The 22876-nt window shown below is 42.8% G+C and overlaps 1 protein-coding gene across 2 annotated transcripts in view; it reads right to left on the reverse strand.

The window, feature by feature from the left end:
* Positions 1-870: 870 nt before the first annotated feature.
* The window catches only part of NSUN7 (NOP2/Sun RNA methyltransferase family member 7), a 1179115-nt gene continuing 1157109 nt past the window's right edge, over positions 871-22876 (reverse strand). For both annotated transcript variants that reach the window (XM_086963929.1, XM_086963930.1), the window contains 2 exons: positions 4917-5040; positions 871-2925 (listed from right to left, as the gene is read on the reverse strand). In XM_086963929.1, coding sequence (XP_086820055.1) covers positions 2278-2925; positions 4917-5040 — 772 coding nt within the window. In that variant the 3' untranslated portion in view covers positions 871-2277. The remainder of the gene's footprint in view (positions 2926-4916; positions 5041-22876) is intronic.

The following is a 22876-nucleotide window of genomic DNA, read 5'->3' on the forward strand; positions in this document are numbered from 1 at the left end:
TGAATGTAATGTACATTTCATTTACGAAACCTTTAGGGATGACACAAAGTTGCTGTTTGATTATTTCTTGTTTTCTCAAGTTCTTTTTTTCATTTTTTCAGAGGTAACTGTACAGTTCCTCACTTTGATTTAAACCAGTAGGTGTTAACAGCGACTTTGTGTCATCCCTAAAGGTTTCGTAAATGGAACTGACTTGTCAAATTCAAAATAGTATTTTAACTGTGGTTGTTTGAGTGCGAACTATGATCGTGAGCAAGGTCTTGTGACAAGACCGAAAAGCTTTGATCTGTAGCTTTCAGATTGAAATAATGAGCAGAATAATCAAAAAACAAAGGAAGAAATGCCTTGCATTTACGGAGTGCGACCCTGTTCCTTCTTAGAGGAGTTGTGTGTTATCAGTAATGGTCTGGCTCGACCGTGAGGGTTTCGCACTATTAACAGAGGAGCGCCGAGCAACCCGACGAAGTGAGCCTGCGTTGGAGGACATATATATATATACACACACACACATATATATATTATCCTTAGAAAACAAAATGCATGTATAAGATGCTGCGTAAAACACCTGTAACATGTGATAACCGGATTGAAATAGGTGTAAATGCTTAAAAATCAATTAAAACAGCTTGTAAAAAATTATTTGGGAAATCACCTACTATTCAAATTGTTTTGCAGCTCCGATTATTTCAATTGTTCCCTACCTCCTTGAAATTTTTGCTGTTCTCTATTACTACATGATGAATAGCTGTACATATTAAATGCACAATTGTTCTCAAAAGAAAAACAAAATGTATAATTTTATCTCTATTGGTTTGTTGTACCCAATGAACGCTGAGTGAGAATATAAAATAAACTATATTCAGCCAACAATACAATTTGATAAGTTATTTTAATCAACTGTATGTTAGTTAAATTCTTTGCAAAGGTCAGAATCATATTTAACGCTAATATATTCTCGTACCATATTTTACAAACACATGTGACAGAATATGCAAATGCAATACACTGGCTTGTTTACACCGTACGGAGGTCTCCATCTGACGAGAAGAATAAACAAGAAAAAAGTTATTTGTTTGTCCTCTATTTTAACATTGTTTTTAAAGCTTGATTGTGATAAAATGTTGATAAATGAACAAACAGTTGCAGAACAATTACATCGTACTTTCTTTGAAATCATCAACTACATTATACTAGAGCTAGCATTAGAGGTTGAGCTATGATGACTTAGGCCATCTTTACGAGCTGGTCAGGGCAGTATCCCCCGAGGAGATATGGATGACTCCGAGCACCAAGTTTTCGGTTGTCTCTGGGGCCCAGAGTTATCAGGGTTGCGAGCTCCAGACTGGATACAGAGTCTACTGTGGTGATGCAGGGCATCCGCTCTCAGCGCACCTCCCTCCCCGCCTACTTACTCTGGCTTCTGGGGAGGGTGGGGGGTAGAAAAAACTCCCCGCAGTTGAAATAGAAAAAAAGCCCTTTGCCCTCTTGCCTCCGCTGCCCCCACATCCCCAATGGCCAAGTAAGAAGCCCCTTCACCCCTTACCCTGGAAGGGGGAAAACACGTGGAATTGAACTCAGTATTCGATGTTCACAAGTTAGTCTATTGTTAGAGCCGTAGGATAGCTCACTTCTCCTCTTAGAGCCATGAGGCCGTTGGTATACGAGCGCTTTATAAGTTCCATAAACATAAACATAAACATATTCTCCATTCCAGGGTAAATCCATGAATTTGCGGACTGATTCCGTCCAGATGGTTGATTCCCACCCGGTATCTCACTGCAGAGTTAACGGGCAATTCGTAATGAGGCCCTTAGTCGTAGAAAATGATATGATTTAAGAACAAACATTTAGTGTAGAGCTACATTACAAAAACATCACAAGGGTCTAGCTGAAGGAGACCTAATGTATAAAGTATTGAACGTTTATGACACCTGAACTGTCAGCCCTACGTCACCTTCTTATCAATTCAGTGTGGGGCAGCCGAAGGAGGACACCCATCAGTGCTGGCAAAGATCCACTATGAGAAATTAAACGGAGAAATATTGAGCAGCCTAAAATATTTAAGTTAAATATGATGATTTACTTGATCAAAGTCAATTTTACATCATTTTGAATTTCACCTTAAAATGGAGAGGAATGAAACTAAATATTAGGGCGCCTAATATGTAGTTCGATATGCCTGCTTCTGTACATTCGGATCCACTGAAAACATCATGTCAAACCGCTAGTTTTTAATGGAAATGAAATCATAACAATAGTCAAACAAAATGTCAGGCTTCAAAGCCAAGGTCTGGGATGGCGGACCACACTAAATGGAAAGGTTTCCTTGGATTTGCCGATTATCGATAATGATGACACAAGTGAACCATGTGAGCTGGTTTTTAATCCACTCCAACGGTAATAATAAGGATGAGGAGGATTTCGCACTTTATTTCCGGGAGCATTAAAGTATGGTAACATTACCGGAGGGAGGAGTATTTCTACAGGCTTTAAAACAAGCAATTTGTCTTCAGACTTGGGTTTTCCGGTGTTCGTCTGCTTTTCAAACACCTTGGACATAGATGAGAGGCTATTTTTGGACTTCACAATTCCATGCACTGTTGTTCCTGAACTGGAAGTTTGTTTGATCGATTTTTTAAGTTGATTGGAATTGTTAACTTGGTTAGCAGCGTGGAGAGGGATTTCGCTTCTTGTTCTTGACGGTGAAACCTTTGCATTTCCAATAAGGCTTTCCCTGTTAAGAAACTCATTAATTTTCGCTTGAGAAACAGATGTAGATGAAGCTCCTTTTTGCCCAGAGGTTTTTAATTTCTTTTTCCTCTCATCTCTCTTTGAATGTTTGGTTAGCTCAACACCTTCTAATAAACCCTTTGCTGCAGCCCGAGCCAAGACATCCTTAACAGACACCGCCTCAGATGGATCACGCTGAAAATAAAAATCAAATGTTTAAACAAGATTATTTTCTAGATGCTTTACAAGTACATACATGGAATACACACAAAGGGAGATATAAAAATAAAGTTCTTCAAATTCAAAACAGCAATATTTCTGCATGGAAATACACGAAAAGGCCCAATTTTATAAATCTACAAATATCAAAACAATGTTCTGAAATATTTATTGAAATGTTATGTAACACACCAACAAGTGGGATTCAAACGTGGATGCTGAACTGGTGTTCCAAGAGAGATAAGTATAGAGGCTAGGTAAAGACAAAGAGAACGAGCAAGGATGCATTTCTTTTAGTAGTCACACAAGTTTTGAAATTCAGATCATACATGGATTGATATAATGAGAGCAGAAGAATCTGGCTAGAGGGATTATGTATGCAGTGAAGAGGGTCAGGGAGGATCCTTGCGGAACTCCACAGATGAAGTCGCAGGGCATTCGAGGTGTATGCTGCCAGGCTGACGGACTACATCCTTCCAGTCAGCAAGGAGCCAATCCATCAGAATGCTTGTCCTTACATTGCATTTTCGTGTAGGTGTTGGATGAGGATGAGAGACTGTGTCAAATGTGGTGGAGTGATCGAGAAGGATAAAGGTTGCTATGTCTTTTTTATATATATTTTTTTTGGATCTGTTTGGTCCATTTTGCTAGCTAGTAGAATGAGGTCCTGCATTTAAGTCATCGTTCAGACAGTCTCTGATATTGCCCGGTAGCAAAGCCTGGCCCTCTATGCATCTCTGTGGTAGTCAGACTACGAAAAGTGAATAGAAAAGGGTATGTTGTCCTTACCAAGAGTATTTTAAAGGACATCTCTAAAGTATCTGTTGTATAGGGGAATTGGATTGTTATTGTGTGTCACTGTGTTTTTGTTTTGTTGCCTTTTGTTTGGGTGTTGTACCATGTTGTAAATGTGTTGCTGAGCTACTTCCTTACGTACCACCAAGCAAACATAATAGCAACAGGCAAACATTTTTTTGTGATCCAGCCCTATAGAATTTGAATAACCAACATTTTTGGAACTCATACCAGGAGTGCCAAGGATACCATTTGCAATCAAAATATAGATATTTGATGATAGTGACTCCTCCATTATGGGTACTTTATATCTCCTAAGAAGTAATCAAGAAAAAATGAATACAATTTGGATTTGAATAAAGTTAGGTAAAAATTGAGTTCAAGAACACCAGATGGGGAAGAGAGAGGTACATTTACATGAAGATTAAGTTACTAGCACTACAAGGTCTAAAGCCAGATTAGAATTTGCTAGAGGCTCATGATTCAGCAACAACTGCTGTGGAACCTTCAACAGATATAATTAAGAACAGTTGGGAAATTGTAGTCAGAACAAGCATGACTTCCCAAGGGGTCTCATTCTTCTTGGTGAACATAAGCCAGGAAAATGTTTATATGTAAGCAGATAAATGCACAGAACAGATGTGAGAATTTTCGCCAGGGAGACACTACAAAATGTAGTTCTAATTGTAGAATTGAAACCGAGACAGACCTGAGCAGGCCTTTTGTCCGCCGGGCATTTCTGCAGTGGGCTGGAGCCCTTGGATGCCAGTTTGCCTCTGTCACTTTCCCAAGCTCCCTGAGGTTCACTGCAGCAGGAACCGGGGGGCTTCAAGAGACAGAGAAAGAGAGGCAAGAAGGGGCAAGATAGAAAGCAAAAAGAGTGGGAGAAGGCAGAGGAGAGAGAGAGGATGGATGGATAGAAAGAGAGAGATTGTGAACAGAGACAAAAGGAGCAGGCTGGTTTGAGCATGTTTGCCAGGGCTGCTTTTGGTTCACCAGTCCAGCCCTAATCTGTACTCCAATTAAGAAGCAATTATTACTTAATTTTACTAGTTAACTTAAAAACAAAATCCCTTGAAAGTTGCCAAAAACACTTCCGGGCAAAAAATTAGTGTATCACAATAATTAATTTGATTATCGGATACGTTCTGAAGGTACAGATAGACGCTTACCTCTCTTGTTAGAACAGCAAGAAAACAACCATTTGATATATCAGACGGTTCGACTTTGAAGAATTTATCTGAAGCAGAGATCATTTCTGATGAGGAGCATAGGGGAACAACAGGAGGGCTAAGTCTGAAAAAAAAGATACGCAAAGCTCACTTTATTCATTTGTGAAAAATACACAAGTTCCCCCCTGCTCAAAACAAACATTTCATGTTCACCAGGATTTGGGCCCCATGATTAAGACACTACGGTCTTGAGATAGAAAACAAGGATACGAGAAATAGTTACACACTGGACTGAGTCCGAGGCACGGGAAGAGAAGAGACCAGAGACAGCTCGCAACCCCCTGGCTAGAAATCCACACAATAGGGAGGGGGGCAGAGAGAAATTTCTTTTTTTGACCCATTTCAGACTAACCTTTGAATGTTTGTACTCAGTGCTACTGCACGCTAATGTAATCTATATCGGAAAAGCAAATCTACAACGTGTAATGTATAAGGTCCAAATGTATTGGCTACCTTTGTATTAAAAAAAAGTTTAAAAAATATATATTTCATGTGAACACATGCTGCTGCCTTAAAATATTTTTCAATATTGCAAAAACATTTTATACTTGGTAAAACATTGCAGCCTTTACACATAGATTAATTTAGATGATTAAATTCATATTATTAAATTAATTCATTTACAAGAATTAAGCACAGACACATGACGTAACCAGGAACTTGCAGTGTAAGATTTCAGCATCAACTAACATCACATGTTTTACCCATGTTTACCTCACACCTCCTTTTGATGCAGTTTGGCTTCTAAGTCTCATTTCAAACATACCTTTTCTGAAGAACCACAAATAAGACTTACTTTCATCATTCAGCATTTCAAGTTTTATCTGGCTCTCAACCTAGTGGTAACTGCTGAGCCTTCCATCAGTCTTTCCATCCCTACTGTTACACTCAGGCCACAAATTACATATACAATAAACAATCAAATTCAAGAGCCTAGTTTTTTCTCAAATTCACCTCCCTTAATTTAGCTGGAAATATTTGTCTGAATACATCTTTTAAATTGTGCTTCAGCTGCTTGAAACTGTGAAAAAATGGTGCTGTATGTTCTCTGCCAGCACTTTATCAACTTACAAAACTCATATTTTGATTTAGCTTTAATTTGCGGATGCAGCCTGTAATCTGACTAATCAATCACACTAACACTTAACTTTTCAGCACCTATTGTGCTTGTGTTAATACAATATATTTGATGATGATATATCTGTAACATTAGTTGGTTGTATTAATCATTAGAAAGATGTCTCCTTCTGCTTTTCAATATCATCACAAATGCCCTTTATTCTACTTTAGATCTGTTCCATATTATAAATTAAACCCATTCAATACATATTTTGGGTATCCTCTCTGTTTTTAAAGATGTGGACAGAATATAAAAAACGGGCTTTAGAATATCTTTTTCCTAAAAAAAAAACAACCATAGATGTTTTGGTAAAGACAAAGCTTTAATAGATTTGTAACACTCCTGCGTATTCTGCTTTTTGAATAAATGTTGCTTACTGCTCTTACTTGAAAATAAAAGATGCAATATATAGAAAAGTGATGTACATCCCCACAATACCTGTATGAGAGATCATTGTATGTATATGAAAGTGCTTAGTTTAATCTTAACATACTGGTTATTTCACTGTCATACTTAAGGCACTTTTCAGATTTTAACTTTTTGATTTTAATTGTGTCTGTTACAATTCAGAAGATGACAAAATGCTGAATTGGGGGAGGGGAGAGGGTGTAGGATGATTATCACAATCCAGTAGTGACGTGCTGTACATGGCAGTCTGATATGGGAGACGGAGGTGGGTGTTGCAGTCTATGTCTACCCTTCTTACTGGTAGTGTTAAAGGTGGTGGTTGGAGGAGAAAGCAACTCATCCCACACATATGAAAAAGCATGGACTGCCAGTAATATTGCAACATTTAACTTAAAAGTGTGAAAGGTAAACAGATGAGCTTCCACTGCATCTGATATCATATCATGAGCTTCCTCAATAATCCATTTCAGGTATACACAAGCAGAAAAAGTCAAAGTATCCCTAAGGTGCTCTTGGCTCCATTTGTATGGGGTCTTGTTGATTTCAAGACCTTACCCTATAAGAATTAATGGTGACGCAGGAATTAGCAAGTACAACATAAGGTTGTAAAGTACACAAATTGATTTTAAACATGTATTACATGGATACCACCAAAAGGACAGGATGAAAGTCAACATGACTATTGAATAGGAACTTCGAGAAAGGCTCTTGAAGAATAAGATACTTACCTTCAGTAATACCATTTTTGGTGGATACTCTAACTGCAGCTTGCTCACCTTGTGAATCTCCCCAGCCACCAAACTTGTGCTGAAAACATTAGCAATAGTTCCTGCACACCAGGGGGTCAGGCCATTGACCTTCAGCATACCTCTTCACGCCTTCTGACATGACGACATGGAGCTGCATATAGATGCCACACCGGTGTGCACTCATCAGCCACCTCCTATTTTTTCCAATGCCTCAGAAGTGGAATGTGACTGACAAGGTGGAATTTGTATTTGCAGAGATCATAAACTAACTTATTATTCCCAAAAGCCCAGTCAACTGAATGAGAGAGGTTTCAGTGGGGAGGTGGTTGCAGCCTGGGTGCGGGAGTGTAAATAATTTGCTGTGAGAGACAGTATCCACCAGAAAGAGCATTATTGTAGAAAAGTAACTTATTGTTCTGATAGAATTTTTTTTATCACAGATTCATCACCCTGTGCATCATTATAAAAGAAATGCCCTCCCAAAGGAGGTAGGTTAGATGAATGGCCTTACACCAGGAGGTCCTACAAAATCCTGCAGGCAAAATGAGAATACAACAGTGTTTGGTGAAAGGATGGACACATGTCCATGTGGCTACCTGGAAGATGTCCAGGACAGGAAACCCCCAAGCTAAGACTGTAGTAGTAGCTTTATTTGTGATTAAAAGAGCTCTGAGACCCTCATGAGGATCCATTTGGCTAAGGCATACCACGGTCTAAAGTAGAGACAATCCATCACAATAAGGTCTATTTCTGGATAGCCTTTGCTTTCTTCACACCAGCAAACCCAGAAAACAGTTGATCATCCACATCCACATGCCTTAGTCCTAATAATATAGAAGCTAAAGGATGCCCTGGGTACAACCAGTGCAGCGTCCCTACTTTTTAGATGGATGATGAACTTTCCTACTTGGAAAGGTGACACCACATTCGGGAGAATGGATGCACGGATCCAAAGTACTAGCTTGAAGAGGAAAAGGTAGATTATGGAGGTTCAACTACCAAGGCCTGCATCTCGCAAACCTGATGAGCAGTATGATGAGCAGCCTCAGAGAACAGCTGTAGAGAGCGTCATAGGAAGCCTGAAAGGGATGGAAAGACCTTCTAAGTGACCGTCTCAAAGACCTTTAAAGTTGAAGATGAGGCTTTCTCTCATTAACGGAAACCCCCAGGGTGGACAACATTGGTATATTTTTGTGAGTTTACTGACACATCGATGTAAAAAATATCGATGAAAAAATATAGACTACAAAAATATTGTCTCCCTATACTGAAACAAGTACAAAAATATTGATGTAAAAAATATAGTTGTACAAAATATCGATTTTTATGAATATAACAAATAAAATAATAAATATTACATATATAAAATAATAACATTATTTTTAACAAAACTGATTTCACTGCATATACATTTTAACAAAATATAACAAATAAACGTAATTTTAAAAAGTTAAACACACAAATATAATAGTTATTATATATATTTACTTTAAAACAATCAATAAACTATTCATTTTAATTAATTTTATTATTTTATCATTAAAAAAAGTATAAATATGTGTATATATATGGTGTGAACAAGAGCACAAGTTGCTCGAAACGCGTCACCTGAGAGGTTTGAATTAAAATCTCCCTTACTGCAGCCTTCGTGGTCCGTGTCTTCATTTCTGGCAGGAGTGTGCTGATTGAAGATATATATATATATATATATATATATATATATATATATATATATATATATATATATATATATATATATATATATATATATATATATATATATATCAAAGCTCCAGGGTGCCCACAGGACAAAGGATGCACTCTTCAGTAGTTCCCAAAGGCATTTGTTCGGGTAAGGACAACTTCGCAACCCGATGCAATTTCAGCCGTCAAGTCAAACTCATGTCAGCCTAACGCGTTTCTGAGCCGCCCCTGGTCTTCAGAGGCTTTGACTGAGTTTGTGCTTGGACACTCCCACACAGATTACATAATTAATGCCCTCAGATGGACTGATCAGATGAATTCCACACACAATGTCTTGTGGGACTTGCAGTCCGTGTCCCAATCGTCCTTCGATGGACGCATGGAATTAAAGCTGATTCAAATGCGAAACCCTGCCATGGACCTCGGGGTGCATGTAACCCATAAATCCCTGACTACTGCTCCCCTGAAAGGCTTGGCACGATCCTGGGCCTCGTGACCCCCAATCATAACGAGGTGGTGCATCCTTTGCGGCTGGGCTGCCGCTCAATATCAAAGCTCCAGGGTGCCCACAGGACAAGTATACACCCTGCAGTAGTTCCCAAAGGCATTTATTAAGGTAAGGACACATTTTTGTTCGGGTAAGGACACATTTTTGCAATTCATAATTAGGAAATCACAAACAGCTATGTACAACAGTGTGTTTTACAATGTTTGCTATTCCCATTGACCTACCTCAATAATATTCATGGCTATGTCGCAATTTTCCCTATTGGGAATCGCTCAAATAAGGATGGTGAACTGCTGGGGACAACAGACCACCATGTATGTCTGGGTTTGCTTTTAAATAAAGTAACTTTTTTTTAAATGCAGCCCATTTTCCTTAAAGGAAATGGGGATGTGTTTAAAAAAAAAAAAATTAAAAGTTTTCTTTGCACTTTATAAGAGTAGGCAGTGATGCATAGGACAACTGCCAGTTCTTAAAGAACGTTTTTGCATACATTCACAAAGGGGAAAGTATCCTTCCTGTAGGCAAATGGGTTACCACCTGCTTGAAGTAGGCGGCAAAATGTGAATATATTGCAACAGTATTTCAGTCGCAAACCATTCACACATACCACTGCGAGTCGCTATTAAGAACAGGCATGTTAAGGGATCACTTCACCCTGGGATCTGGCTGTACTCCTTCCACTCCATACCCCACAACTGGTTTGTCCAATTGGATCGCTTCCTCTGTTCTCCTCTTTTTCTGCCACTCGTTTAACACTCAGATTACCTTGGCTGAACGATCTCTGATCATGACGCACATACCATGGACATTTGTCCCCCGTGCCTACATGGAGACTATCACGGGACTGCCTTGAGGACCTGGTCTTCCGAACAGAAGAAGGAGACCACATTCAACTATACTTCTCTGAAAATAGTGACACAGCCTCCATGAGGGCATTGGAATGGGATGTCTTTAAGGTGGTTACAAGAGGAGTCTGCATACAGAAGATTGTGGGAGTCCGTAGGACTCTGGAGAACGAGATAGTACAGGCCTAACGCAAACGGGCCTCTCTGAGCAAAGAGTCGTCTCACAGCTCACAAAGGCTAAAACAAATTATGCAACCCTCCTGGAAGACCTAAGGCACTATAATTTTGCTTCCCATCCTTCCAAAGTACATAGGGAGGGGGACAAAGCCAGCAGGATCCTTGTATGGCTCATTTACCGCAAGACAGCTACTAACCTAATCACAGAGTTAGTGGACCCCAGTGGCACGGCCTGCCCTTAGAGTACAATAGCGTCTTTTCATCACAAATGGCCCCTCCACCTTACAGCGATGTATGTGGCTGCGCTTCACAGTAGTAAACTTGGGGAAGATCCTTGCAGATGGACACACTAAAATGCTTCCCAGCTACCTAGTCACGTCAGTCAGCTCCTGCCAAAACAACCAGTGAGAACTTGTCCAGACTTATCGTTTTCTGCATTTTAAAACCAAATAAATATATTTCACACACAAAATGAAATTATAGCACTCTTTATTAGGGAGACTGGGCATCTTTCTGATCTAGGGTGACCAACCGTCCGTAAATTTTACGGACCGTCCGTCATTTTAGTATGATGTCCACAAGGTGTCCGTAATTTGGGGATCCCAAATTACGGACGTCTTACAGACATCATACTAAAATCGAAATGGAAAATCTCAGAAAGGAATGCTGTTTCCCATGCGAGAGGCTCCGTGAGTTAAAAAGATTTCTCTCAGGCCTCTTTTAAACTGAAGAGGCTCCCTGCAGCCGCCCCCCCGGACCTCCCTCGTGCAGACTGTTGAGACATTGTCAGTCTGAGACTGCAGCTGATTGTCATTCTATAAGTGCTAATGGGCCCAATTGTAGTAACAGCATGCCGGATAAAGCATCGCGTAGTCCGCGCCCATCTCTCGCAGCTGTCTTTTCATCGGTTGGAACTGACGCCGTGCCTCTTGTACCTTGGCGGTGAAGTCCGGGAACAGGGAGATGGTCGAGCCCTTGTAGTGTAGCTGCTGTGTTTCCCTTGCAAGGCGCAGCGCCACGTCGCAATCCCTGTAGTTGAGCAGTTTGGCAATGAGGGCGGGCGGGGGGAGCTCCCGGCTTTGGCCTCGGGCCAAGGGATTGATTAGCACGTTCGACCACAAACATGGCAGAGAAGGCCGAGTCGCCCAAGAGGGACTTCAGGAGATTTTCAATGAAGAGTTCCATATTCCTGGTCTGCGTGGTCTCCGGCAGACCCGTGATGCAAAGGTTGCATCTCCGGGAACGGGCCTCCAAGTCTTCTGCCTTGTCTAGCCAGCTGTTTACCATCAGTATCCAAAGTGGTCTGGGCCTCCTCCACCTCCGTAAGCCTGCGTTCAGACATATCCAGGCGCTCTGCATGCTTATCTAGCCTCTACGCCATGCGGTACGTGAGCGCATCCATCTTGGTGCCCAGGGAAGCTATACCTCCTTGAAGGCCCTTTTCCATTGCCAATAGCAAGCTGCGGATGTCCTGCGGGGGGTCCTCCGACGGTTCGCGGGTGCCTTGATCCTTCCCCGCCGCAGTGTCGCCCGCTTTAGTGCCTTTAGGATCAAATGACAGTTTTGACTGTGTCCTGTCAGTGCGCCCCATTCTCACCCATCCCAGGACACGATCGTTGTCTAGTGCCAGCACGCTCCTCTGCGCAGTTTCGTAGGTGGGCCAGCCGCACTGCAGCAGTCAGATGTGCCGCCTCGGCTCAAGCGCAGCCTCTTTCTAGTTCCAGAAGGTCACAACATGAACCAGGCCTCTCGCTCTGCACTCCAGTCTCAGGCCCTCAAATAGCAGTAGGGAGGAAACTCCAGTCTCCCTGTTGGGCCCCGCCGATCCCGGTGCCAGCCAGAATTGGCGCAGTGAAGTCCACGGGCAAGCATGGGGTATATGTGGAAGGTAAACCGCATTCCCAGGGGCTCCAGACCACCGTAGGCAACACCCCGCAGAGGCACCTCGTCACCCCCAAGCTCGCAAGTGCCGGCCGCCTATTCAAAACTTTGGGCCTGACTGCTGCAAGTCCCCGGCCTCACTCCAGGCACCCAGCCAGGGCCTCTCCTCTTCGCTTGTGCCCCAAGTCGAGGTCCTGCCTCCACGCAGTACCTCCGACTTATTGCTGCCTCCGCAGGGAGGCTCCCATGCCCAGCAGACCCCAGGGTGGAAGAGGGGGCCCTCCAACCGCCACAGAACACTCACTTCAGTCCCCGGGCCGCCGGGTCCGCGGCCCCTCAATCTGCTCTGGGCCGCGCTTCAGGCTCGCGTTGTTCGCCCGTGCCAGGCACTCGAGTGACAGCGGGAGGGTGCAGCCGACCGCCGCCTCCGCCTCACAGAGCACAGCGGTCACCACCAAATCTGGGACAAGGCGGGGGCCTGGATCACCCGCCGGCAAGTGCAGGTCCGCAGCTCCGGCAGTCGTTAGGGGCATCAGGGGCACGCGCAGCAGCAGCCCGTCTCCGCTGTCATATCGTCGGCGACGGCCCGCCCTCTCACGGCAGCCCGCTGCTCACGCTCGTGCAGCCAGCCCCAAGGCCCAAGAGGAGCGCGACGCGTCGGCAGGGAGGTCGCGGGGCTCCAGCACCCCCTCAGTAGGAGCAGAATGTAGACAGCGCTACAGGGCCACCTCCCAAGGTAAATTAATTGTGGGGTTAACCACGCAGGATATGTTCAGGATCGTTGTTTAGACGGGGGAGCTCGGGACTCAGGCAGCCATCTCGGTTGCCGGCTAGCTCCACCCCAATTCAACGGTCATTTAAGCTGAATATTTCCGCTTTGTTGTATGGCCCGGACTCGACCTTCTCTATTATCTACACGCCGTCCTACTCAGTATAGCATGATGGCCAGTGACTTACACACATCCTCCAAACCAATTTCATTGGGCACAAAATCCAAAAAAGCTATACCATTTTACTTCTCAGAATCCTGTCTTAGACTCTATCTTAGATGAGGTCCATGGTCTTCAGCCATTTATGTGCACAACTAATGAAAAACTACAACAAATTGAGGATCGCTGGATTGTTATGGAGGGGAAGATGTCGGAATTAAAACCTTCAAGCTATATCTACCAAAATTCCCATGTTAGAGCAAGAAATACAAAAACTTAAGCTCCACACTGAAGACCTTGAAAATCGAAATATATAAAATAATCTTCACTTTTACGGTCTCCCTGAGAATATTGAGGGCTCTGATATTTTGTCCTTCTTGAAGCAATTTCTTCCTGACCTCCTGGATCTTCAATCTTCCCGCTTCTCAACATTCAACGTTCACATCATTTGGGCTGCCATCAACCTAATTCACCTAAACGACGTGGTATTATAAAGCTCTTTTTGGAGTTCACTGACCTGATGCGTGTTCTGAAAGCTGTTAAAGTTAAACGTCGCCTTAACTGGTCTGGCCACATTTTTTTTATTTTGCAGGATGTCTCCAATGGAACTAATGCCAGTCGAAAAGAATTCTTAGCTCTTCATCCTCAGATGAGATACTTGAACATTCATTATGGCATTCTTCACCCATGCCTCGGCAAAAATAGTATTTCATCTCACAACATGGAAACTAATGCCGAGTTCTTTTTCAGATCTGTTGTTTCTACTCTAATTACATAATTCTTTTTGTATTTTACTAGTCTTCCTTTTCTTTCACTCAATTGTACTACTTCCTTTCATTATCTATGCTGGTAACTGATTATCTCTAATGTTCTATACACTTTGATTTTCTTTTCTCATCAGTCTATATCTCTCCATTTATTATGAGGCTTTTTGTTGTTTAATTTCCTAGTTTCATTCTTGTTGCCACCCTTGTTTTTGCAGTTAACATGCCCTTCTCCTACTTGTTAACCATCTCAATTCAGATCTGGATCTTTATCCTTGGTCTCTCTCCATTTTTCTCCTTCTTATTCCCTCCCCCCTGCTTTCTTCTTTCTTGTATTCGACTTTTTTCTTTTTCTTCCTTAATCTTTATTTTTGTACTCACATTAGTGTTTTCAATATTTGTTCTTCTTCCCATTTCTTTGCTTTCTACTTATGTTATTTTATGGTTGTTGTTAAAGGGTGTCTTTTTGTCTTTTCTTATTGACGTTGTAGCCCATTGTCTCTGCTTCCATATACCTTTCCTCACCCTACAACATGTTTAATGTTGTCTTGTGGAATGTCCGTGGTCTGGGTCACCCCGTAAAGCGTCAAAAGGTACTTTCTCATTTGTTTAAACTTAATTCTCATGTAGATTTTTTAACAGGAAACGCATTGTAATGATTTTGAATCTCTCAAACTCAAACGTCAATAGGCTAACCAGGTTATTTTTTTCTCCTGTTAGCGGAAAAGGGGGAGTTGCCATTTTATTCCACAAGTCACTTAATATTCAAATTTTATTAACTGACCACTGAATGTGGTACTGATAATTCTGGACCCGTGTTATAAACATCGTCGTATAATGACGATTTTGGTACCAGCAGACCGAGAATGATTAGAATACTATGCACAAGCATTTTTCGTCATATTCGGGTGACGAAATCACCCTGAAATCAGAGTTTCCGTCTTGAACCCTTGGGTTCCATTTTGTGAACGGCAGCCATTTTGCGATTGCCCTCACATAGGCCCAATGACTAAGGCCAAAAACGAGTCTGAAGGACACGTACACCTTTGCTGACTCCTCTGTGACCTGGGCAAGCTGACTCCACTGCCTGAAGCCAAACCTGTCCGGCCAGTTCCTTTCCCAGTAGCCGAATTACATTAGTATCAAGGCACAACATATCATAAACCTTTCATCGCACACAAACCATGCCTAATCTTACACACACCTGTCCCTGTTTCTTTCTTTATGACTTGCTTTACGAGGAGGAGGTGCCCGTTTTTATTGGGGGTCCGTCGATATCTGATGACAATACTGGGTCTTGCCGGGTAATTGATTGTGGGCTGGACAAACTGAAATATGGGCTTGTCATCATGACTCTGCTTTCTCTTTGTAGTGAAAATATGTGAATGGTCAACTGTAAAATAAGGAATGTTTGCCTAAAGCATAATATTTTGTATAAAAAGAGAAGGCTGGCTTTGTAGGATTGAGCAGTCTCCTGAAAATATACACCGTTATCTTTGACTTCACCAAGAATACTCTGTGTTTCTGTAGTCTGAAACAGTAAGGACTCGAAGTCTTAGGGTGTGTTCCCTGGCACCGCTGGGTTCTTAAAAACCCAGTACTTCAGTTGGCGCCCAACGTTGGGCGATATCAGCGGTACCGGTCCAAGCCAGAGGTTTGTGAGGAGCTTTGTGTGAAAATTCTGGAGGAAGGCCGCCACTTCATTCGCCCTGTATGTCGACGTGGTCCGAAAGTCTTTGCTGCAAGGTTCCCCGCTTCCCGACGGCTACGAAGAACTGCTGCCCTGACTATCGCCCTGTTTTGGACCCTTGATGATTGGTAGAGCGAAACGTTAGACGAGTCTTCTGGTGACGTCATCGATACCTCAGTTAAGTATGAGTGGAGCGTCTCCCAGTCCTTAGTTTGGTTCTTAGTTTTTTGGGTATCCCCTTGGGATCGCTTTGATTTGGAACTTGCAAGTACCAAAGCCGAGGGACTTGTGTATTCACGAGACTATCGTATTCGATAATCCTTTGAAGTTTGAAGCTAGACTAGAGAGCAAAGATGCCTGGTCTTAGCAGACTTGGAAATCCCTGGAGAAGCTGTCCTACCTGTGATGTTGAAACTGATGCTGGCCACCATGCCCTTCATTGTCTAACAAGTTCGAGCACGACAAGAACAACAGCACAGGCCCAAGGAGGTTGTAGACAGGGATTACAGAACCTGCAGGAGTTGCACTTTTTTATAAATCACGTCCTTAAGCTACAAAGATTACTATCCAGCCTCCAAGAAATTAGTTTAACCTGCTGTTTTCGTGAAACAACATCAAGATTTACTGAATGTTGATAACTATTCGTTTTTGGAGCCCTGAAGAAGTCTCAATGTGTTAGACGAAACGCGTCGGCTAAGAAGGGAATCCATTTGTGTTCTTGGATTGTTACCTGACCTGTATTTTGAAAATAAAGAACTTTGGAAAAGAAAAATTTCTTTCTGAATTCCGGATTCATTTTATCACAGGACGATCATATGTATTATGGACTTTTGCACTTAATTAATGAAATACTCCTTGGATGGGTGCTGATTCCTTATCTTTTACAGACTTGGAAATCTGTTATGCCTTGGTTGTAATAAGGATTCCCGATTGGAGGACTCGTGTCCGGTTCCTCCGATTGGAACTCCAACCTATGAACTTTATGTGAAACATGGCGTAGGCCCCATTGGATATAATGAAGTATGGATCCGATACACCAGGAAAGATGGTGTTTTAAAATGGCCCCAATATGGTAGTTTTGACGCTGACATTTTGGATAATCTGGAGGTTAAACTTTTTAAGAAGAAAGCCCGGCCGGCAATGTTTGACTCTTTTCGCATATGGCGCAAAGAAGCCAAACAGTGAGAAATGAAATTAGCGAAGAAAAATAAACGAGAACGAGGTATGTCAATGGTACAAGCTGCTGTTGCGTTTAGGGATAATGAGGAAGAGCAAGAAAGCGAACAGATGCTTAGGGTGAAGAAGTTAGCGGTAGATAGATGCTACCCAGTTTTACCGCATAAAGAACAGGAAGAAAATAAAGATCTTGAGAAAGATCCTTTAATGTCGTATCTCTTGGGTTCGCCACCCCCTTATGCACAAAATGCTACGGCACCACCGCCACCAGCTGTGGTTGCACAACACCCAGTTGTTGTGCCACCTGTGATTCCACCACAGCCAGCTCCCTTTCCGTTAGCTACTATTCCTTTGGCGCAGCCTCCTCAGGGGCCGCCACCTTTGCCTCTTTCTCCGTCTGCTACTCCTACACCTGTTCTTAATTCCCCCTCCATTCCGACTTCGAGATCTTCTGCTATTTTTCCGTCTTCTCTTATTCTTTCACCTTCCCCTTCTGCTAGACAACGAATGACTACTGCAGTTACTGGTTTCTTTTCTCCTTTATTGGGACAATGGGGTATGTCCCCTGTTACTGAGCGTAGACAGTCACGTAGTCAGTTGCCAAATATGGATAAGCGTACAATTTTGGACCACATGGCGCGTAAATAGATTAGGTACGATACACAGTATGATCTTGAGGGTGTTATATTTGTTTTGCTTCAATGGGAAGCACCGAAGCAACGGTACGTTTTCGATACGATGTGTGCTTTTCTTGTTGAAAAATGGGATGAGGAAGTGGGGCAAGCTCCTGACGAGTTGTACAGCATACGCTCCGAATTTGCGAAAGGAACTTTTGTGAGTCCATCTGATGTTGGGAGAGCGGTCGCGATGTTGTTGTCATTTAGGAGTGAGTCTCCTTCTCGACAATTGTTCGGGCCAGAATGAGAGAGGTTCCTCCGGTGTGGAAAGAAGAAGTGGTTGCTGGTGCAGGTAATAATCCGCCAGCTGAACCGGCTCATTTTCAGCGTGTCTGGGTGCATGTTCCATGGAAACGCGTTGAAGTTTTAGCTACTAAGCAGTCTTTGCCTGATCCACGCAAAAATCCAGCAGGGTACTATAAAGAGTTGACTCAGACTGTGGGTTCGTGTATTATGAATTTGGCAGAGATCGACATGTTGTTTGGCAATGTTGTTCCACAACCTATTTGGAGTAAGATTCGTCATACGGATCATGCAGTTGAATTGGGTGATACATGGGTTAATCTTAGAGATGCCGACAATAGGCAAGTAGGCGGTGCTAAGCCTGAGGATTTGATTACTGAACTTCCTGATAAGATTATTACGTATATGAAGACTTTAATGCCCGAATTGCGTGTCAATTGGGACAAGTTGTCTGCATGTAAGCAGAAGAAAGACGAAACGGTGTCTGACTTTTTCACGAGGTTCGAAGAGACTTTCGTCGACCGTAGTGGTCAGGATATGGCTACAGAGGGTGGTCAGAGATTGTTTGTTGACAAATTTGTACATAATTTGCTTCCTGAATTGTGCAATAAGTTGAAGGATTCTGAAATTGCTTGGGCTGTTTCCACGTCTGCACAAATTTTGGCTTTTGCCCAGTACTATGAAAATAGGCACAAAGATGAGTCAGAGAAAGCGGATAAAAAGACTAAGGAATTGAAAACTAAAGTTCTTCTACAGCAAGCTTATCCACCCTGTACTAATAATTACCGTGATTATCAGCAGAATCAGCAGTATTCGAGAAACTCGCAAAGAAATGAGTCTTCTCAACAGCGTTTTCCGTATGGTCCTAATCAGTGTGCGTATTGCAAAGAAGAGGGTCATTACAAAAATAGTTGTCCGGTTTTGTCGCAGCGTACGAATGGTGTTTCTGGTATAAGAGGTAGAGGTGCTCAACAAGCGCCTAGGGGTAGAGGTCGTGGACAGAATGTACTTTCTTTGCCTCCACAGAACTCAATGAATAGTTTTGATCAACAGCGAGGTTCATCTGGTAAGACCGCTCAGTACTATACGGACGATTACTATAATGAAGGTTAGGAAGTGAATGGTAATGATTGTTAGGACAGCCATTGACAAAGAGAGGGAGTTGTTTCAGTTCCAGTAGATAAGAGTGGACCTTATGTTGAGGTAATTACATCAGGTGTGTCAGAGGCTTTTCTGTTGGATACTGGTGCTACAAAGAGTTCTATTATGCATTCAAAACTCCCTGGCGCACCTTTGTCTGGCGAAATGAATGTTTCAGTAGGTTTTTCTGGCGCCCCAGTTAGGAACCCGATTTCTAGTCCTATGTCTCTTTCTGTTGGACCTTATGAATTTGAAGCACCCTTTATTCTGACACAGGTTGTGGGGAGAACCTTCTAGGATTGGATCTGTTGTAAAGACTATATGCGACGTTGTATTGTTCTCCTTCGGGAGTACAACTTACACTGGGCAAGAAAGTGGTCTCCCCGATGTATTTGTCGAAGGATACACTTCCGACAGAATTGTCCTCTCTTCCGGATGCTCTTTGGGCTACTGGTCCTAACGACGTGGGTCTTTTGGAAATACCGCCATATATTGTAACATTGAAAGACAATGTTAGAATGCCGCGCATTCCCCAATACAAGATCTCTAGCGAAGGTGAAAAGGCGTTGTTAGCGATCATTTATGCAGTGCTGACACAGTCTTTCGGGGACAAAAAGCGTCCATGCGAGTATTTTTCGTCGACTTTGGATCCGGTAGCTAAGGCGTTGCCAAGTTGCTTGAGGGCCACAGCGGCAGCAGCTGTTTCTATCCGACAGTCTGCTGGATTAGTGATGAATAATATGTTGATTGTGATGGTTCCACATGCGGTGGACACTTTGTTAAACAGGACCAAGACACAGCACTTAACTAGTGCTCGCTTGTCAGGTTACGAGTTGACACTGTTAGCGAGTCATGTGCACATAAAGAGGTGCAATACGCTGAATCCAGCCACGTTATTGCCGAATTCAGTAGAGACAGAGGATATCGAACAGCACGATTGTTTTCTCAGGACAGAAGAAGAAATGAAAGGAGAGTAGATCTACAAGATGCTCCTCTTGTGATGTGTGATGGAACCTTATGGGTGGATGGTTCATGCTTCAAGCTTCCGAATGGTGATATGACTGCGGCATATGCTGTCACGACTTTGCATACGATTGTTGAAACTGCACGTATCCCACATAATTCAGCTCAAGCAGCAGAATTGATTGCACTTACGAGAGCGTGTGTGTTGTCGAAAGGAATGAGAGTGACCATATATACTGACAGCATATATGCCTTTGGTGTGGCTCATAGTTTTGGGCGATTGTGGAAAAAACATGGGTTCCTGACTTCGCATGGAGCTAAGATACAACATGGTCAGTTGGTGAATGAGCTTCTTGAGTAACTGACCTTGCCGTTACAAGTTGCGATTGTGAAATGCAGTGCACACAAAAAGGTTGCTGATGATGTTGGTCGTGGAAATGCATTTGCTGAGGAAATCGCAAAAGAAACAGCAAAAGATGTAATGAATCGAATGTATGTTGCAGGCCCTGCAAGATGGGTTGGTGACGTTGGAATGTGTGAAGACACGATAGAGAGTGTGAAGTCTATTCAAGCTGAAGCTTCAGAGAAAGAGTTGAGTGTGTGGAGAGAGAGTACGGGTAAATTGGATGCAAATGGTTTTTGGGTTGAATTGTCAGAACATCAGCGATGGTTGTTACCCGATGCGTATGTGCTTGCAGTGGTGACAATGGCCCATGGAATGGCTCATATCAGTGTGAAAGGGATTTGTAAGTTGTTGGCACCAGTATGGAAAAATGCTGGAATTCCTACGTGTGCAGAGAATGTGGTCAAGAATTGCATGGTGTGTCTGAAATACAATCCTGGTAGGGGAACCCCAACTCCAGCTGGTCATTTTGCGCCTCCAACGTATCCGTTCGAGTTTTTGCAGCTAGATTTCATCCACATTGAAAGGTGCAACAATTTGAAATACGTACTCGTTGTTGTTTGTGCCTTTTCGAGATGGGTAGAAGCATATCCCTTAAAAGACAACACTGCCATATCCACAGCTAAAGCCCTTGTCAAAGAATTCTTCCCTAGGTTTGGAATGTCGAGAATGGTCTGGAGTGATAATGGGAGTGAATTTGTGGGTCGAGTGATGAAGAAAGTATGTGAAGGGCTAGGCATCCAACAAAAATTCCATGCTGCAAATCACCCCCAATCAGCTGGACTAGTAGAGTGCTATAATGGCACACTAAAACTGAAATTGGCCAAGATCCAAGCGAGTTCTGGTCTTAAATGGCCTGACGCTCTGCCTTTAGCACTCCTATCAACAAGAATCACTGTGCATTCGCGAGTGGGACTTAGTACCTACGAAATTGTGTTTGGCCGCCCGGCCAACATATGGGGAGTGCCAAGGCCGATAAAATTCAGTGAGATCGAACACCCTGTACTGCTTGATTATTTGTATGAATTGACGACTAAATTGTGTGTTTTACACCAACAGGTTCACAATACTCTGCCTCAGGTCTCTGAAGCTCCAGGACATCCTATCGATCCTGGATCATGGGTGCTGGTCAAGAACTTCCAACGGACAAAGAATGACCAGCCCCGTTGGACCGGCCCTCACCTCGTCCTTCTCTCAACAAGATCAGCTGTTTGAGTGGAAGGGAAAAAGAACTGGATCCACGGCGTACACTGCAAGAGGGTCCCTTTGCCTCTACCGTACGACCGGTGGGTCCAGGAGGGGATCGCTGACTCTGAGACTGAGACTGTGCCTCGTTTTCTGCCTTTTAGCGATGCACGTGTAAAAGGAACAATTTCTGAACGAGAAAGTGACAATCTTTTGCAAGAAGCTGTGCCACCGTCAATTCGATTGAACACTACAGAGCCTGAACTCTTGTTCCAGAACCAAACAGTACCTGGAAAAATCCGTTATAATTTGAGGCCGAGAACTATGGACAAATAAAAAATCCTTTTTTTCCTATTTTTGAAAGTGCAGCTCTCTCATCTGAGAAACTGTCTTATTTTTGTTTTTCGAACAGCCATCCGGGTTCAGCTGCTAGGGTCGTGGTTGCCCAAGTCTTTGGAGTGCAGCTGAAGACGTTAGGTCGACAGTTCTGGTCGGTCTAAGGGAGTTGCCCTGGACTGACAGAAGCATTCCTTAGCATAGAACACCCTACCGCCACGGGCAGCAATTAGAGAGGATGGAGTTTTTTGAGATGGAGAGACTTGCCAAACAGATGGACTTTAAAGCCAGAATGTGTATATTGATGACAAAGAAACGATTTTTGATATTATGTATTTTCATGTTGCTTAGTGTAATGCCGTTTTTAATAGCATATGTGTTATTCTCTTTTCAAGTGACCTTTGCACCCACTACACAGCCCATACCTCCTTTTACTGTTTCCTCGCATTCTTTTCACCCTCTGCCTGAGCATGAGTCCACCAGAAGATTAGAGTTTATCAATAACTCTTTCATTCAGCTCTTACACCAACACCAATTAGTAGTGAACACAACAAATTGTTGGTTGTGTGGTCTTATGCCACATACAACAGATAAGGGTATCCCATACTTGGTATTACCATTTAGTTACAATGGTTCTTTGTGGGCGTTTCAGACGATGTTCATATATGCCATCGAACCATATCCCCCACGTTCCACGAAAAGTAACTCGAACAACAAGGCATTGGTAGTGGGAATCACAAATATGAGCAGAAACATTGACTCGTATAGAACGATTCCCAGAGATGAGTTACAAGCTTACGCTAGATGGAATGTAACAGGATATGGAGTTACTCTGAGTGAGAACCAGCGAGCAAAGAGATCCTCCCCGATTTGGATTGTACACCATCAGGGTCACCTATGTCTGCAATGTTATGGCAAGAATCCCAGAGCTCAGTTAGGGAAAAGTATCTGCACTGAAACATATGTTTTTGCATCTCAGATTTCCCCTTTGTTTCTAGCAGC

This window comes from Lissotriton vulgaris, chromosome 3_2, assembly GCF_964263255.1.
Source record: "Lissotriton vulgaris chromosome 3_2, aLisVul1.2, whole genome shotgun sequence".
Lineage (NCBI taxonomy): Eukaryota > Metazoa > Chordata > Amphibia > Caudata > Salamandridae > Lissotriton > Lissotriton vulgaris.